This window comes from Trachemys scripta, chromosome 3, assembly GCF_013100865.1.
Source record: "Trachemys scripta elegans isolate TJP31775 chromosome 3, CAS_Tse_1.0, whole genome shotgun sequence".
Lineage (NCBI taxonomy): Eukaryota > Metazoa > Chordata > Testudines > Emydidae > Trachemys > Trachemys scripta.
The window spans coordinates 41,266,685-41,286,998 of NC_048300.1; the positions used below are offsets into that span (position 1 = coordinate 41,266,685).

The following is a 20,314-nucleotide window of genomic DNA, read 5'->3' on the forward strand; positions in this document are numbered from 1 at the left end:
CTTGTAACTGACTGCATTGAGAGATCTGCTCTGGGTCTGATTTGCAGACAGAAAACAGAGAAATATTTTTATAGTTACATTAAAGAGCAAGTCAAAGAAAATCGAGTGCTAGAGGACAAGATAGACAACGTATCCCAACCTCACGTTAACTCCTCAGATTGAAGGATACTTTGTAATTTCATTATTTTTCTATATAATCCCTAGGCTAGATTTTCCAAAATTAGATAAATTGACAACATGCCCGCACAGCAAGAATTGGCAGCAAGTTTTCCATTTTGGGACTAGATAGGCATACATTGTGAGCTGAGTATTCCACATGTTTAAACACAATATACACTTAGTGTTTAACAGGTTTTAAACCACAAATATGGCAGTGCTTCTCAACCTGCCATAGAGCCCAGTCAGCCCACAGCTGCGACCCATGTGACATCCTCATACTGGTTGTATATACACCGCTACCTCGATATAACGCGACCTGATATAACACGAATTCCGATATAACGTGGTAAAGCAGTACTCCGGGGGGGAACAGGGCTGCGCACTCCGGTGGATCAAAGCAAGTTCAATATAATGCGGTTTCACCTATAACGCAGTAAGGTTTTTTGGCTCCCAAGGACAGCATTATATCGAGATAGAGGTGTCTATTGTGTTGATGTGGCCCACATAACACAGAGAGCTGCATATGAGGACCACAATAGTAAATAGAACCACTGCTCTGTGGTCTGCCTAGAGGATGGAACAATACAGTATGCACATACATCCTAGTCATTCCCTCTCAGATCTTGGCTCAAAGTGACTTAGTAGCTGATCCACGTACAATCAGATATCACAGACTAAGCAAGATTTAACTTTGTCAGCACTTGAGCCCTGATATAGCAAAACACGAAAGCACATGAATAGTGTCACAATAATGACTTCAACATTCTATTGGAGTCGATAGGTCTATCCACATGCTTCGAGTTAGGCATGTGCTTAAGTGCTTTGCTGGATGGAAACCTTTCTGGATAAACTCCGGGTGCTGCAGGCACTGGTGTCCTTGACTGAGCAGGTTGCACACTTCTTAAATCAGTACTCAGTCAACATCCTGCCATGTAGTTAGCTGTGGAGGAACTGGGTTGTAGGAGGTAATGTCTCCTGGAGGAGGCACACAGTGAAATGATGATATAGACCACTTATGGTCAACCCAGATTCCCTTGCACTATGCACAGAAGTCAAGGTTTTAGCCTCACTGTCAGGTCATATTCCAGGTAGGAAAGTGTTCCCCCTGCAGTTTCAAATATTTACACTGCATCTTTGTAACGCCGTCAAATCCCAGTCGTCAGCAAGTGGGATCGAACCTGGGACCTCTGAAGCTTAGTATACGAGCCTCAACTACATGAGCTAAAAGCTTATGTATAATGCTCTGTTTTGTTAACACATGAAGTTGGAACTAATCTTGCTTTTTAGTAACAGTTTTATAGCTTCCTTTTTGTATGTGTTTCTTTTCCTGAATGCTTAATGTAAAGAACACATCACCACATTTGGCTTCACTTCCTGTCCTAAACTGTTGCGTAGAGATGCTGTGCATTGTTAAACAGCTGATTCTTCCCACACCAGAACTGGCTGCACTTGAATTGGTGGAAGGAAATGAACCCTGCATACATCCCTGGTCCCACATATTCATGAACAAACTCATGTAAGGGCTACTCAGGTGATAAAAGGATACTTATAAAGTACTTAGATACTATACAAATCTAAAATTTCTTATGTACCCATATCTATAATCCATATACCCATTGCAGATCAAACCATAAAGGGTATAGTTTGTACTTCAAAAAACCTGCAAATAAATTTCATTTGTATAATTGTATTTCTGTACATAGCCTAATAATCTCTCATAAAGTTATTATAATTTACTATCTATAGCACTAGGTCTTGTGGCATGCAGTGTTTTCTTCAACACGTGTTTGGTACCATTCACTTTCATAAGAATCACTATGTGATCTGCATCAGCAATTAGGTTTCCTCTATTAAAACAAGACCCTGGACAAAGGAAAATTTTACACAATTGCTCTAACGCTCTGCCCTGACCTAGCATCCTATAATAAGGGGTTTTGTTGCTGTTATAATTCACTTGTTTATCTCTAAGAAAAAGAGAATGGAATACATCTCATGACTCAGATCACTGCGGCAAAATATCACCATTTCCACTGAGAGCTTCAGTTTGCAACACAAGAAGTTGCAATTTGTTCTTACGTTGTTTTTTTAAACAGTTACCATAAAAACACCATAAATACATGGCTGAGTTAATGCTTGTAATAATAGCCTTACCTTTGGGAATTACCAGATTTTTGAGGACTTGATTTCTCAGCTTTAATGTTGCATGAAACTATTAGAAATGCACTTAGCACCTAACAGAATCAGGCCTTACGTCTACATGCAAAAGTTTTACTGGCATAGCTATGTTAGTTAGGGATGCAATTTTGGGGGGAGGAGGAGGAGGGGTGAACATAGCTATGCCAGTATAAGCCCTAGTAGAGATGCAATTATACCAGTATAGCTTATTTCACTTTGCCAAACTGGAATAAAGCTGTAGCAGAACAAGCATTTTTATGCCAACATAACTGTTTACTCTGACAGTTTTTGCCACTTTTACTATATCAGCATGTTTAAAGTGGCACAACTTTAAGTGTGGCCAAGGTCTAGTTGAGCTGACAAATCAGAATTAGGTTTGTGAGTGATCAAAACTGCAGGCCCACAACTATACCCAGAATTATTTGCATTTGCCGCAATAGAGCACAGTGCCTGAAAATCCATCCCAATATCCCATGTTATTGGATGTGTTTCACTGATATTTATTTTTAATCAAAACATACTGCAGATGCAGGTGGCAGCAAAGCTGACTGAAGTCCAAGGAAGACTTTCCATCGACTTCTATGGGCTTTGGATCATGGCCTCAGCTAGGAAGCCTCAGAATGATATTCAGGGGTGCCTTTCCTGATGGAAAGTGAATATAAAATATGAGATACATGTACACACGTATGTGGCTACATATGTTTTCAGACATTGGCCCACATGATAGCAATGGGAGGGTTTTTCCAGGTTTCCCCTCTTTCTCCCTTTGGAATTCTATTTCCTTTTCTTCTCCTTTTTCCTTCCGGCCACTGAAAAAAGGATGGGAAGAAAAGGGTGGAGAAAAGCAAATTAAATTGAGGGGGATTTTTGTCAAAAAAAAAAAAAGGGGAAAAAAAACATTTTTGAGACTTTTTCCAAAATATATGGGCAGGCTGCTATTTGGTCTATGACACACCTTTCCAGCTGTAAGCCAAATCTTGAAAGGTGCCAAGTGAATAGGAGTTGCAGGTCCCTAGACTCTTACAACACTTGGATATGTAGTAGCATCTTCACATTTTGGGTACTGGTGTATTTGTACATCAGTGATCAATACTGCCCACGTCAAACTAGAAACGTCCACGTGTAACTAGTGTAGTTGTAGCTGGGTCAATCCCAGGATATGAGAGAGACAAGGTGGGTGAGGTAACGTCTTTTATTGGACCAACCACTGTTGCTGAGACAGAGTCGAGCTTTCAAGAAGAGCTCTGCGTGGCTCGAAAGCTTGTCTCTCTCACCAACAGAAGTTGGTCCAATAAAAGATACTACCTCTCCCACCTTGTCTCTCCTGTGTAACTAGAACACTTGTCAACCCTGCAGTTGTGTGCTGTTCGCAGAGGTACAGTCATTCTTAAGGGAATATTTCCACAAATAACGGAGTGAATCTGGCACCTCAGCATACCCGCAGGACCAGGGGATATTTTAAGTAGAGTTGCATAAATTGTGTGTTATGAAACAAATCCACATGACACTCATCTGGTGTCAAATATTCAGCCGAATTTCCTCAAAGAACTGGCTGAGGTTCATGAACATGGCCTGTGTTTGCAGTAAGACCCTTCCTCTCCAGAGTCTCCAAGGAGCAATTTGTCAATTGGTTAGAAGCCGTGTGATACCTACACATTACGCACATCTCTCGTTTTAAACTATCTGCAGGCTTAAGCAAGGAATGGATATTTTTGTGACAGATGACTTCTACATTTCATGCTCTACCAGAAATTGGAGACAAACAGCAGATTTCCAGACAAACCCTCAAACCAGAGGCTCCTGATACCAACTAACAGTGCTTTTTCCTTGGTGTCCTTAGTATGTGAGTACTGGCTGCACTGTTTCACTCTTCCGATCCTCCATTAGAAAGCAAAATCCACATATATAGTGACAGCTCCTGCTCCCACTGAGACAACAGAAGCAGGATCAGCCTCAAGATGTGTATTACATTAGTTTTTACATTAGACTCTTTTGTAGGACACATCCCAAACACAGGATTAGTAAATCAGACCAATCCGATTTTTCCCCTCAGTGAAGTTCACTGAATACACAACGAAAACCATAGGTTAGTCTGAACTGCCTGCATCAGGGATAGCAGTCTGGCAGCAGGGAGGATTGGAGGCGGCCTGCAATTCTGAACAGACCCACTTAAAAAAATGGGGCTCAATACCAGTACCAAGAGATGGAGGCGGGTTTTAATTAATCATTCTGCTTTCAAAAGTGAATTACTGTTCAATTTATAAAGTGCCATCTTAAAGCAGCATTGTGACATTAATTACTTTGTTAAGAGGTTCAGGAAACCCTGTTAACACCTTGTAATCCACCACACACAATTTATTTCTTGGTACTTAAAAGACAGCAGCTTGATAGTTTTCATTCAAAATCCTATAACGTGAAAGGAAAAGCATTTTAAACTCAGATGGAGAATAAAGTAGGGATGCAGGGTAACATTTACAAAAGTTAGGAGCCTAAGCCCCATTTGCAAAAAGGTCCTAGGCTCCTAAGTCACCTGGGCACTTTAGTAAACTTAGCTGTGCTTCCTAAAAGGTTTTAAATACTTTACTTTGATGACTACTTGCTTTTGTTCTGAGTATATTTTAAATGCAACTCTAATCTAGTCCCATATTTGCCAGTATAAATCACAGTAAGGGCTTATCTACACTAGGAAGGGTTTGCCAGGATAGATATATTGGTAAATCCTCCTAATAAAGACACAGCCTATACCAGCAGTTTATACTCTTAGATGAGGTAGCTGTGCCAGTAGGACGTTCTAGCGCTGAGCAGGCCTTACTCAGTCTCTTGTTCCAGATTCAGCTGTTGGCAGTGGAATACCACGTTCACGTGATGGAAACTCACTTGTTGAGAGGGCACAGCAGCACAAACGATCTGCACAGCCCACTCCATCAGTGAGGGTGAGCCACTCAACACATGGTGGGGGATGGCCACCAAGTGAAGCCAGACTGGTTGGAAGATGCGACTTCCACATGACATGCAAGATGGGAGACAGTGCTGGTGGGCCACCCGACAGATTTTACAGCTGCCTTCCCGGATGGAAATCCTGCATTTCCACTTCCCCTTTCCCAAGGTAGATCACCCCTCTGGTATAGCCACTCCTCTCAGTGTAAATGGGTGTGATTTGCCCGCACACTCACCCTGTGCCATGAGAGGAATCTGTCCTGATGTGATCAGAATCTAGCCTTCTGTGCCTACAGCTGAACAACGGCTTATGGCTAAATGAGGAAACTAAAGCAATTTCAAAGGAACATTATAAGAACAATTCTGTTTGTGTCCTTTAAGATTGCAATTAGATAAAATTAAATCAGCAGGAATTTCTCCACCCAAAGTAAACGGACCATTTAATGTTCTTCTGAAACAGAATGTGACACATCAAGCTCACATGTTATTTTGAGAGAGAGAGAGAGAGAGAGAGAGAGAAAGTAGTCTCCTCCTCAGAGTTATAGGTTTATAAATAATAAAAACTTGCATTCTGGGGACATACAAACAGCACTTTTCTCCCATCCAACAGGTTATCTTAAATAAAGTAAATAAATGTACATCCGACACACACAGAACCCCGGTGATGATAAATAAATTAAAGCAGCATACCTGGATTACAAATTCACACTCAATATCCATTTACAAACTCCATAGACAGAATGTCAAACTCATCTTGGGTTATATACAAAATCATTCTGACAATTTTTTCCATTATGTTATGTTCCATCAGCTCTGATAGGAGTATTAATAATCACACGTGGATCTACATTGTGATATTTCCATTGTCAAAGTGTGAGGTGCTGTAGCAGTGCCTTGCCTCTTCATGAATATGTGGCCACTGACTCCATTTCCCTCTTCAATGCATTCATTTAGCCTTCTGGCTGAATCAAAATTACACCTCTTTCAGGGTGACAAAAGTCCGGCTCCTCCCTCCTATGATTCGAGTCCAAGGGATGAGAGTATTTTTCTCCCATCCTCTGCAGGAAGCTCTGGCCACAGGCCCCAAGAAAAATCAGCAAGTGCCTTGTCCTGTTCTCTAAGTTATCTTTTCACCCAGGACTACTTTCTTTACTTCCTCCTGAGAGATTCAACTCTCTCCAGAACCTCGCGGCCACTAGCAACTTCAAAATAGAAGGAAAAAAAAAATCTACTTCTCATAGCTTTTCTGCTCCATCCAGACGGCTTTGCGCAGTTCCTCCAACAGCCAGCTAGGCCAGAAGAGACCCACCACCTCTTCCTTTCAGGTCTCTTCTTGCACAGTGAAAAAAGAAGCTTTTTATCTTTATTCCTTGCTGGGAGGCTTATAGCTCTGGACTATAAGTCACAGAATGCCTTGGTTTTGGGCTGAATTGAAAAGAGAGCTGTGCAGGGCCTTGAGCCTACTGTAAAGGGTCAGCATGCACTATGATATATACCATAGGCAAATATAGTTATCCCATTTTACAAATGGGAAAACCGAGGCAGGGTATTTATTGGACTTGCTCAAGGCTACCAAGAGAATCGGAACTGGAGGTGGAATCAGAACTCAGGAGTTCCTGGCTAGACCATGGTTCAATCAAACAACAGGTGCACATATGCTGTCTGTTACAATGTCAATTTCAACTAAAGCTAAACTATATTAATAACTTTCAACTATCTCTCATATGCTTGATTTAAAAATAAAAATCTCTTCAAGAATAACCCTGAGTAAGGATCTCCAGCGTGCCTGGGGAAGGCTGCAACAGTGCCAAGTGCCCTCAAACTCTCTTCTTTCCTGGGGCTGCGGGCAACCAGATCTGTTTCAGAATTGTCCAAAGAGGGGCCAGGGCCAGATTAGGTGGAGGGAGACAGCTTCTCCATGACATCTACTTATATAGCCTCCCCTCTCTTCTCATCACGAGGGGGGAAGGGGAGGTGGAATGCGTCAGTATCACCACACTGATCCGTTTCCCAGCTGCTGCAAATTCACTCCATGCCTCTCTATCTCTTAAAGAGGTACACACTTTCCTCAGCAAGTGGGGCAACAGCCTCCCCTCTCCCCCCGGCATAATATGTGATGCAGTCACTCAACACAAAGCCTATAGGGGCCTCCCCCTGCTGGTGCCCCTATGGTCCAAGCTGTTCCCTGCCAGCTGAACTTGGGGGAAGGAAGCAATGGGAACATCACTTGCACTTCTGGTCTACGCTGGGGGGGATCGATCCAAGATACGAAACTTCAGCTATGCGAATAGCGAATAGCGTAGCTGAAGTCGAAGTATCTTGGATCGAATTACTTGGGGTCCACATGGCGCGGGATCAATGGCCACGGCTCCCCCATCGACTGCGCTACGGCCGCTTGCTCTGGTGGAGTTCCGGAGTCGACAGTGAGCGCGTTCAGGGATCAATATATCGCGTCGTAACGAGACGCGATATATCGATCCCGGATAAATCGATTGCTACCCGCCGATACGATTCGGGGATCTGAGGACACAGGCTGTATAACTGAGGAAAAATTAGTATCTTGCCTCCCGTTTTCTTGTTTACAATAGATACTCTCAAATTAAATGTATTTAAGCAGTAATGTACGCATGGTGTTTCAATAATATTTTTACACTATTTCTCAAGCACCTGCCAATGACATGAGTCAGCAAATATGTTCCAACCCCTACAGCTCCACAAAAAATGTAAATGTTCTAAAATGTGTCTTTACAGCAGCACGTTTTGAACAAACCTGCCAGGAACTGAGTAAGAGGAAAACACAGAAAGGAAAATGCATGTTGTTGTACTGAATTATGAGGTTGCATTAACGACTCTGCCATGAAGCTTCATCATTTCCTGGTCTTTTCACAGAATGCAAACAATTCATATCCTAACTTGTATTTGTTTGTTTTTAGGTCAGCATGCACAGATAATGCAAAAAGCACCTTACCTGCCCATTGAACTAAAATCCTCTATAGTAGCCATAGTAAAGAAGAGCAAAACCATCATACATTCCTATTTGAAATCTAAGAAATGCTGTAGACAACTCCTTTATGGGGAAACAAAGTCTATTTGTAGAGCTATACACTTCCATACTCGAGGTCAGGCACTCAATTCCCATTAACTCATCAATCGCAATGGGGACTCGACCATATGGTCCCCATTGCTGTAGTATTTTAATGCCACTGTTGCACTACAGATTGAGGGCTTAGCCATTAGTGCCTTTTGCTAAGACAAACAATATGCACATAAGAGTAACATATTTTAGCTCAAACACAGAATGTGAGAACACGATAAATGTAGTGGAGCTGAGACAGTGACTCTTAGGATCAAATGATCAGTTGGGCACCTAAACTGCCCCCACACGTGGACAAATCTGGACTCTGTGCACAGAATCAGACAGGTATTTATTAATAGCTCCCCTATTGGCATAAGCAAACACTCAGTTGTTTCCTGCACATATTTAGTGGGGGGTTCAGCTTACATGCCCTCATTTGAAAATGAGGTCCAACATTTCCAAAAAGTGAGTGCTTAAAGTTAGGCACCTACCTCCATATTTAAGCGCTTAAAAAGAAAAATAGCCTGATTTTCAAATCACCCACAACTCTAATGGACTTCAATGGGAACTGAGAATGTTTTGAAAATTAGACCCATTTTATTCATTTTATGCATCCAATTTGAGAAATGTTGGCCTTAGGCATTAACATCAAGGACAGTTATGGCCTTATCACATTTAGTGTATCCTCTGCATCCAGTCATTGCTTACAGCTTTGGTTGAGCAAAGACAGGACACGTCTACTATTTTCCATGGCCTTCTCGGGTTAATAAAAAGGTGATCAGTTTAGTAAACAAGAATCAGTGAACTCAGGTTAAAATAAGTCTCCACAAGACCAATTTCTCAGGCCCCATGCCGCAAGGCTGCTTCCTAGACCTGGTCAACTCCAAGAGATACACAGGCTCCTGCTGATCCCTTGGGCCATACTACCTAATCCATGCGGGGGGGGGGAGAGGGAGGGATAGCTCAGTGGTTTGAGCATTGGCCTGCTAAACACAAGCTTGTGAGTTCAATCCTTAAGGGGGCTGTTTAGGGATCTGAGGCAAAAATCTGTTTGGGGATTGGTCCTGCTTTGAGCAGGGGTTGGACTAGATGACCTCCTAAGGTCCCTTCCAACCCTGATATTCTGTGAAAACACAATCTTTGAACATAAGAGATCAGGTCTAGTACAAGTAGCAGCTTTTGCTTGGACAGTTTTGCTTGCTTCCTTCCTTCAAATTTTCCAGCCAGTTGGGATTTCCCTGGTAGTCCCCTTTTCATGTCAAACACGTCAGATTTAGGCTACATTGTTTATTACTATTTACTACCACTACTAAAAGAGAGAAAGAGAAAGAGAGAGCATTCTTGATCACTCTCTTGTCTAGGTATTTATGTACCCATCACTGTAGAGGCTGAGCCAGAGCTAGCGTTAGGCATACGAGATTAAGCAATTGCTTAGAGCCCCAAGCAGCTCAAGGTGGCCCCCATTTGCTTTTTTTAGGCCGAGTTGTAGGGGAGGGGCAAAAATATTCCTGCTTAGGGGCCACTGCCTTTGGGTTGAACACTATTTATTGGCTTTTATAACAAAGCATTCTATTGATCATTAGTCTATTTATAGAAGTTATTTATAAATAATATGTAATTTTGTTCCTATGTGGTTTTCTATAAAAACCAGAAACTATCTAGACTACATCTGGAGAGATAGCACCAGTTTTGTCATCTCAAATGGCGACACGAAGGAGATATGAAGAGGCAGACAACGAAGAGAGGTATATATACAAGTAGAATGTGGTCATGTGTTTCTTAACAGTGACTATCCAGTCCACCCAGCCTCATTCGTTATGGCTTCCTTTGCGTATGTCTACACTTCAGCTGGGGAGAGTGTGATTCCCAGCTTGAGGAGACATGTTCACGCTACTTCTCATTGTGCCAGGGTAGCATAGCCACAGTAACATGGGCAGCCGCTTGGGCTTGCCACTCAAGTATGTACCAATGGCTACGTTTGTACTCGGGGCAGCTAGCTCATCCCACCGCTCGCCACTGCCTGTACCACCATGGCTACACTGCTATTTTTAGCACGCTAGCTCAATGAGAGCTGGGCATCATACTGCCAGCTCCAAGTGTACACATACCCTTTTTCTCCTTTCTCTATTTACAGCTCCAAACCTTGTCTCATGCCAATGCCTAAGCATGGAGCATCCTCCCAGTTAACATATGCCAAGCCTTTTCTCTTCCTTCAAAATCCTCCATCAAACCCATCCTTTCCATAAAATATTCCGGATACAATGACTGCACAACACTCTATGGCTCCCCAGATATTACTGGGCCATACTGTTTGACTGCATTGTACACCTGTCTGTCTTTAAACTGTATTACACACAGAAACTACATTAAAAGAATGTTAAGGTTGCAAAGTCAAGCACTCAAGAGTTAGGAAATGCCAGAATCCAGGTGACCTTTGCACCTTAATTTGGCCCCCTTGTGAGTATGCATTATGAGATGTAAGCAGAGTCAGGATAAACTCTACCCTGACATCTGGTGGTGAATTATGGCGAGGGTGGAAAAGAACTTCAGGGGCTGATCTTGTTTGCATAGGCACACCCACCCGCCTAGCCTGGGACAACAACAACTGAAAGTGGTTACTTTGGCTGGTGTGGGATCCCCAGTTTCTCTGTTATTGGGGCAGGAAGAATAAAGTGTTGTTACCCTGATTCTGTGAATCAAGGCCAGTGGAACTGTTGTATGACAGAGGGACTCACCAGTAACTAAGTAGCACTTGCTAGACAAGGGGCTTGGGTTACAAAACCCAGTGAATTGAGAGAGGTGGGGGACAGATATGTGTACCTGATGATATGGGCCCCTTTTGAGGGCCTGGAACACCAATTGCACTACTCCTCTCTCTCTACTGTTGAATAGCAGAGCTAAGTTTGCTTCCACTAGGAGTCTAACTAGAAGTTGCTGAACTGAATTTGCTTTGGGCCAATGGTACACCAGCACTGGGGCTCCCCTACTACAAGCTGAAATCACTAAAAGAACTAAAATTGCTGAGCTGAGATCACTGAGTGCTGTATTAACCAGTGGAGAAGCCTGAAGGTATATTGCTAAACAGCTGGCAGAGCTGAGCAGTTTGTGGGAGCGGCCCATGGAACAGGGAGCGGAGCTGAGCCATTTGTGGGGGCAGCTGGCATGGGACAGCTGGTGGAGTGGAGCGGCTGGCAGAGCTGAGCCGTTTGTGGGACGGTTGGAGCGGCCCACGGAATGCGGAGCAGTTTGCGGGGACGGCTGGAGGAGTGGAGCGGAGCGGTGTGGTGCGGCTGGTAGAGCAGAGCCATTCGTGGTAAAGGCTGCAGCAGAATTCCATGGAGAGGTGGGGCAGTTGGCCTTGGACCATGTAAGGTGCCTCTTAACATCCCCGTGTGCCCCCCCCAGCATTTCTGCCCAGGCTGGGGGGTGGGTAAAACTCTGCAGATAAACTTTTGAACTCTGGGGTGGCACTGACCAGGGACAGAGACTTTGAGGTTGTTGGACTTTGGGGTGATTGGACTTAAGACCCTGAGGGGAAAAGGACACTGCCAAACTTACTTGGAGGTGGGTCTTTTGCTCATGGTTTGTGTTATGAATCCTGTTTGTGGTGTTTCCCCAACATAATGCCACATTGTTTCCCTCCTTTATTAAAAGGCTTTTGCTACACTCAGACTCCGTGCTGTCGAGAGGGGAAGTATTGCCTCCTAGAGGCGCCCGAGGGATGGTATGTAATTGTTCCAGGTCACTGGGTGGGGGCTCGAGCCGGTTTTGCATTGCGTTATTGAAACGGAACCCCTAGATACTGAACCCGGCCCTTGTTGCTGCCAACTCAGAGGGGCAGAAGGGTTACAGACATAGTATGTGATTATGTAATTAAATACTATTTCCCCCCACACACACAGTGCAGGGAAAGTCATGCTAAGTCCCAGCACGGAGCATGCTCAGTACTGATGGAATCTTCAGAGAATTTAGCTGCCAAACTCTAACAAGTCTCTACGGTGCATATTGAACGATGATTTTTTTCAAAGGCTTGCATCTGAGCCAAATATGGGCAGATTTTAATGGAGAGGGCAAAAGACATATCCCTGACATGACAGCCAGCCCCCTGCCAAATGTTATGTCCCTGGCTCCATAGCACTGAGGCTCTAGAGCTCCTCAACTAAACATCTGTAAGAATTTTGTTACATGGGCAAAACAATGTATTTTCCTCTAACCTTTTTCTGAGAAACAGCTGAACCATATTTGCTGAAAAATTTCCAAAGAGATTCAACCTAAGACAAATACCCAGCACTGAAAATTTCAGCCCAAAATGCTAAAGTTTAGCAAAGTTATAAGCATCTGGAAACAGGATCTGATAATGGGATGTCAGGCTACCTGTGCCACCTATAATACTTCTGAAGGCAGGGATTCTGTTATTTGTCTTGCACTTTCTGCCTACTGTAAAAGGACTATAGCATTACTATAGTACTATAGCACTAAGTAATGGTGTGAGTGGAAGGATCAGAAAGCTATAGAAAACCTAACAAAGTATATGTTTGAGACCCAGAGAGAAAATGCAGAAAACCTAAAAATATGATTGGCCAAACTCTGTCCTCTGATTTCAGTGGAGCATATGCTTGGCTGTCTATGGCTCTTTTATTCATGTATCCGAAGGTATAATTTAGCTTCAAATTGTACTCCTACACAAAAGAAGGTCCTTAAGGAGATCAGAGAACCTAAGGGTTGAAAAAGTTGTCTAACACCATTTGCAAAAGTTACCTGGGTAGCTTCCCTCCAACTAATCTCCACGCTTATCTTATCTATATACCCCTGGTCTCAGACCTGCCCATTTAAAAAAAAAAACTGTAAACATACAAACTAATCCTTATACAAACAACAGCCTTCCCTGCTGTCTTTCCCCTTTCCCTAGCTCCCACATCGACAACAAACAACAATATGTGAGTTTATGGTAAGCTCCCTATTCCAGGGAACTTCTTGTCCTGTATTTCTGTGAAATGTTACACAATTATTGTACTATATGAATGCTACTAAAGTAAAGTTTCTACAGAGTTAAAAAAATAAGATACAAAAATCAGACAAAAGCAACAAAAATTTCCATCACAACAAACCATGAATCCTGTAAAATACATCAATTGTTTGACCATGCTCTTTATCTGCCTTTCCTCCCCTTCTAATTACCAAGGAATGCGTGTTAATTAGATGGCCACAGAAAATGCCTGATTCTTCTCTTCTGCCTTGTATGTAATTTTCTTTTACGCCAGTCTGTGCGTCACTCCATTTTGAAGTCAAAGTCAATCACTTGTTCTGAGAAAATGAGTTTGAACTGAAACCAGACTTTTTATTTGGATACTAGGTAGATTTGATTTACAGTGATATTATGGAAGAGTACACAGAGTATTCCAAACACAAGCGAACTGCAGCACACTTCTAATATGCTGTTCTTTGAGGGTAAATGATTTCAGTACTAGAAAATGTTGGCTCTAAATTGGTTCAAATCTTTAGAAGATTAAGGGTGTCTTGTCTTAATTTTAGATAATACTGTACAACATTCACACAGAGTAATTTAGAGATGCAACTTATTGCACAGGAAGATGCAGCATGTATTCCTAATTGCAATGCTTGTTTTATTAATTTATCTTTTTTGTTGTTTGTTCCTGGAATAATTGAGGAGATTATAATTTCCCCCAATGTGTTCATTAGTCAAAATTTTCCTACAAATTTTCACAAATTTCATGTATTCTGTGGTTCCTATTTGATGCTTGATATTTAAAATTCAAACTGCGTTGTTTAGTTATGATTGGTGACAAATCACGTCTGCTTTCTGGCTCAACAATACATCAACAATCATGTTTCTCATGCAATTCAGAATAGGTGTTTTTTTTCTCAGTGAGTACTATTGCTGGTTATATGTGTTGCATGAATGTTCATGGGAAGCGAATGCATAAGGGGAGCAAACAGAGCTGAAGCATATTTGTATTTAAATCTGAATGATTGTTTGAGGAAAACTTTTTGTGTTATTCACTCAGCTCTAGCGATAGTCTTAGTGGCCTCATAAGTCACTCAACACGTAGTAAGCAGTGGGAAGCCCCAATCCTGCAAAAGGTTTACATGTGTTTAAATCTTCTGGGTTGACTTCCAATGCACTACACCGCATGTGTAAAATTAAATAAGCAGATAAGTTTTAACAGGAATGGGGCCTTTTACTGTTTACAATGTACATTTATATTTAGGATATCTTTAAAAAAGAGCTCACACATAATTCATTTGATTGGTTGGGATGGAACAATGCCTTAACAGACTCATCAGTATATTCTATCCAGAAGAGGGCGATTCAAAAGTGTTCCCTGAATGTTAACAGAAAGCTATCTTCCTGGGCCTGCTTCAGATGTGTCTGGTCCATTTGAATAACTTGTGTGGACTAGTATGAAAAGAGGCCATCAGACAGAATTTAGGCCACACTCTTCCTTGGTGGTGTATTCCTGCCTGGTGCAGAATTAGCTCTTTGAATCAATGGTGAGAGCCTGTTTTTGAGAAATTCTACCTGCAACGTTAATTGGATGCATGCCATGCCATAACCCCTTCCTTTTCAGCTGAGGTTAAGAAGTGACAAGCCACCTTTAATTTCAGATAACAGAACAATTGTACATGACTTTTACAAGTTAGTTGAAAAAAATTGATGGTGCTTTTTTATACACCTATAGCACCAGAACCTGTATTCCTTATGCAGGCCCAACACCCACAAATTGGGAGGTATGCAGGATCAGGCCAAGGAACCATTTATATGCAAAATATACTTTTGAAATGGACTAGATTTAAATAAATAACACTTTGCTCCTCTGTAGTGCCTTCCATCTAAGGGTGTCAAAGCACTTTTATAAGTCCCGTGGAGTAGAAAAAAGTATCCCCATTTTACAGATAAGAAAACTACAGTGAAGTTAGGTTCAAGGGGAAACCCTATCCTTGCTTCTTTGGAGGCACCCTGGACAATGGAACTGGTGAGGTTCTGTTGTGTTGGAGGAAGGAAAAATGCCAAGACTGCATAGGAGCATGCATATCCCCTCTGCTGTGCAGAGCTCAGCTTTTGGAGATACCACTGGATGCTACGGTGCAGGGTAAGTGGGGCAGGGACAGAGAACTTGCTATTAGAAGCATAGAATATCAGGGTTGGAAGGGACCTCAGGAGGTCATCTAGTCCAACCCCCTGCTCAAAGCAGGGCTAATCCCCAGACAGATTTTTGCCCCAGACCCCTAAATGGCCTCCTCAAGGATTGAACTCTCAACCCTGGGTTTAGCAGGCCAATGCTCAAACCACTGAGCTATCCCTCCCCCCTCCACTGAGCTATCCCTCCCAACCTGACACGAGAGAATGGGAGTTTCAACAGTCTGCAGAACCCACTCCAACCATTGGGCTGGAGTAGCCTCCATGGACGGCTCCACACCCTGAATTTGGGCGGGGAGGGGAATTCCTTAGGTTGGAAACCACACAGAAAATTTGCCCCTATGAAACTTGTCCAAGTCCCACAGCTAATCCTGGCAGAGCCACAAACAGAACCCAAATCTCCTGACTTTTGCGTTAGTCTATTAGTCTCACAAGTAAAACACAGGGTCCACTCAAACTGCCATGGGAGCTGCTTCTGCTTGCAAGTTTTATTTAAAAAAAAAAAAAAAGGAGGGGGGGAAATATCAGGGGACTCAATCTATTTATTGTCCCATGAGAGCAGTGATAATACAAAATAATATTTCTATTCATTCAGGCACTAAGTGGCCTTATTTATTTATCCATAATCTTTTAACGATGACATCAGCTGTCAATGCATTGGAGCCTTAGGTTTCCTTAACATTAATTTCTTCAGGAATTTATGCTGACTTCTTTTAAAAATAGTCTTGAAAATTAAACAAGGGTAGATGATGATGCTAACATGAAGGAATTTGTTTATATTTAAAAAAAATGACCTATTTCAATTCCTTTCAGTTTAAATTAAACAAACACAGTAGTAGATATTCTGCGTTCTTCTGATGAATATAGTAGGGGAAAAGTAGGGAGAGAATAGGGTAATGGGATACAAGGTGATACTTCAACTTAAGACATTGTTTCACATTAGCCATATTAATTACTGAAGTCAGCATGTGAAAATGGAATGAGTGTCTGCCTGGATTTGTGACTTCAAGAGTAGCGGACACTGCTCCGTATCTTACAGGATTAAACTATTACATGTATTTTACGCACACATACACTTTGCTATAGAACAAAATAGACCTGATTACTTCACTGCCTTGCACCATCTTTACTCACTTACACATGTGCAAAAATGAGTGTAAAACATTACAGGCAAAGTTCTCCAGACCTCTAAGCTAACCACACTACTTATGCAGCTCTACTCAGGCACAGTGGAGAACTGAGACCAGTGTAGTAGCCTTATTTTGCCAGTAGAAATTTCTCGAAGAAGAGTTGGGTATATTTGTTCTGAAAGATGGTGGTGAGATTTTTGTTTTTGTTTGTTTTTTTAAGGCTGGTATGAGTGACAGATACTGGTTTAAGTCACCGTGAGGTTCTATGTTTTCACAAAAAGGTCAGACAGAATCAAGGGATAAATATCACCTTTTCAAAGCTCTAGCCACCTCATGATTTAGCTACGTCTACTGGATTATCCGTCTTTTCTCCTTCAGAATGTTGTTCACATCACTGCGAGCTCTTTGTAAGGTTTTAATGCCTCCAACCTAGAGTGCCATTCCTAGTTTAAATCCTCTATATTTTTAGATTACTTTGACCTTGGGAGATAGAATATTGTTTTGAAAAGGGATTATAAATGACATTAGCGTTTGCTAACTATAACACATACCTGGTTAAGTGTGACAGCATTGTCTGTAAACCTTCTCCTGAGTCATCCAGCAAGAATTGCTTTTAGTTTTAAAATATTCATTTTATTATTGAGACACTGAAAACAGAACCTTTTTTTAAAAAACTGAATTTAAACAATTATAGGTACAATTTTCAAAAGCACTCAGCACTGACCTAACTATGCTCACACTGAAGGCAGCATTAAAACTCCCATTGCCTTCAATTGGAGCACAGTTAGGCCAGGGCTGAGCACTTTGGAAAACAGTCACAGGTGAGGTGCATGCACCTTTGCTCAGACTCACATGAGGTAGAAAGGATGCTCTTATGCTTCTGTACCAGGTTTCTATGTGACCTTGAACAAGTCACAATCTCTTCTTTGCCTCTGTTTCTTCATCTGTTAAAGGGGGGTGATAATACACAGATACCTCACCAGGGCATTGTGAGGCTAAATTAATTAACGGTTTGAAAGCATGGTGAAACTCTTTAATGGAAGGTGCTACAGAATGCAGAAGATTAGCATTATATTAGGTAGGGGCACACGCGCATGCACTATAAACGATGAGACGTACCCAAAATAGCAACAACTTCATCATCCTGGATTACTTCCAAAGACCCTGAAACCACAAAGCAAAGGCTGTCCACACTCTCGCCAGCATGGTAGATCAGATCCCCGGGGGCACAGTGTACAGTCTGAAATTCCATGGCCAAGGCTCGAAGGCACCCATCGCTAGCCAGTCTGAATGCTGGGTGCTCCTTGAAAACTTTGCGGTTCAGATGCACACAGATGTCTGCTCGCATATCCTTAGGGCAGATCTGTAAAACCTAAAAGGAGATTAGATCATCAGTTTCTGTGCAAGAGTCCCAGAGCATTCTATCGGCTGGTTGCCTTCATTGTGTCATCCCATTTTTTTTTAACCTATAGCAGAGTTTAAGAACTACAGCATTCTTCTCGGACATTTCCACCCTCAGTTAAAAGAAAAAGCTCTAACATTAACTTAGTCTACTTTACAATACCAGAAGGAAAATAATTTTTTATCTCAGCTACATTCTCTGCTGGATATTAAATTACTAGAATAAATGCTGCAGTTTTAAAACAGTAAAATTAACAGCACAGCAATGCACAAAGCTTGTGTAGAAAAGACTGCTAATGCCATGGGCTTGTATTTGATGGATATTTCATTCTTAATAGGAAAATTGCATGAAAAATCTGCACAAACTGTGCATAGTGCATTACCTACTTGGAGTGTGCGTGATAAGGGGAGTCATAGATTCCTTTAAGCTAAATAATCAGAAAACGTATTAACTTATCATGGCTAACTACAGAAGTATAAACACCTCACCCGCTGGCAAGAATGAACAGTCCTTTGTGTGTGAGATAAGTTGTCTTACACCCAGTTTTCCAAAGTGGGGAATCTTTAACCTTCCAGGGACAACATTTCTTCTAGTGCACCATCCTAATGGGTTTCTGTTTATCAAGCCTTTTTTATTAACATACTTCTATCTTTATGTGTATATTTGTGCCACTGCATCAGTGATCCTGTTGTGTCCAGTGTCACATCTACCTTGGGATTGTTGATATGCTACAGACACGAGTGAAGTGGGGACAGTGGATTTGCCAGTGTACATACAAATTTAAAATTACTAGTGAAAACTCTGGAATTGTACAATACGAATAGGAATTTGGGATCACAAGCTTTCCTGCAGGATTAATCTCTGATGGACTGGACATCAACACTCATTATTTGAGAGAAATACATTTAATAGAGCAGATGGCGTTTGCCTCATTTTTCTCAAAAGTAACTACTTCATCCAATTAAGGAACAACCTTCATGAGCTCCAAAGTTACTCCCATGCATCCATCCTTGATGGAAGGAGGGTGGTGGTTTAAGTGCAAAAGCTCATAGGTATTAGGGGCAAGGGTAAAACAGTAAATAGTTAGACTTATCAGAGACCAGAGACTATAATAAGGGACCACCATGGTACAAAACTAGAGTTCCAAGGCCCATATTTTCAAAGATAGATACCTATATGGCATGTTAACTATGCATGCAGCCCTGCACACAGCTTCTTATTTGTGTATGCAAATATGCCTCCAGGGTCAAATCTTCTATCACTGGCCAAAGCCTAGGTACCAGGCTTTGCTCATGAGTCCTCTACAGCAGTGGTCTCCAAAGTGGGGTGCGCACATCCCAGGGCATGTGCAAGAGGATCCTTGGTGGTGCGCGGCAGGAGGAGTGCTTTTTTTTTTTTTTTTTTTTGCGCTTTGGCAAAAATGGTAGAGCTGGTGCGGCAGGGGGTGCGTGGTCAAAATTTTTTTACTGATAGGGGTGCGCGATCAAAAAAGTTTGGAGACCTCTGCTCTACAGAGCTGGAGGGATGGAATTCTACAACCAAGAGTGCAGTGTGCCAGAAGAAAACTAATCGACAGCCACTGTAAGAGTCCCCTTAACTACCATGGCTCCCTAGTCTGGAGGCAAGCGGATCTGTTGCAGATCCGCTAAAGCTTTAAGTTTTCTAGTCCCACCCCCAAGGAGCCATGCTACTATAGGATGTAGTAGTTCTGCAACTTTTCAGGCTCTACATTCCCACATTAGGAGTGAGGGAACACCATTTGGCTTGGACACACACAAATGAGGTAGTTAGCTGTACAGTTACCCAATTTACACTTGGAATGTTTATGTTCACACATACGTACCATATTTGCAGAAACTTGCCATTCAGAGATTAGCCTAGGAAGTGTGTGTGCGCACACACACTTCCCAATTATCTTATTGTCACATACATATTTTCCGGTGCTGTTATAAATGGGGCAATTACAGGAAAACCTCTGATTTTGCTAACGATGACTTTATGAAGGCATACAATATAAACCAGCATTACTGATGGTGGTGAGCTGACCAAGTGGTTTGAAGCGAAAACTGGAGTCCAACAGGTATGCATATTCAGTCCCATACATTTTGCTCTATTCTTAGAAAATTTCTTGTCCAGTTCCCTGAATAACATTGGTGGAGGCCACAGGATATCAGGACAAATGTCAAGCACCTTGACTTTGCAAACAATATCATAATGGTAAGGCCTACGGAGGAATATAACCAAGAAGCCGCAACTAACCTATACACAACAGCCAC

The 20,314-nt window shown here is 42.1% G+C and overlaps 1 protein-coding gene across 1 annotated transcript in view; it reads right to left on the reverse strand.

Moving 5' to 3' along the window:
- KCNH1 (potassium voltage-gated channel subfamily H member 1) overlaps positions 1–20,314 on the reverse strand; it is a 182,329-nt gene that overhangs the window by 126,628 nt on the left and 35,387 nt on the right. Inside the window, exon 3 of the mRNA XM_034764462.1 lies at positions 17,756–18,008. Within this exon, the coding sequence (XP_034620353.1) occupies positions 17,756–18,008 (253 nt within the window). The remainder of the gene's footprint in view (positions 1–17,755; positions 18,009–20,314) is intronic.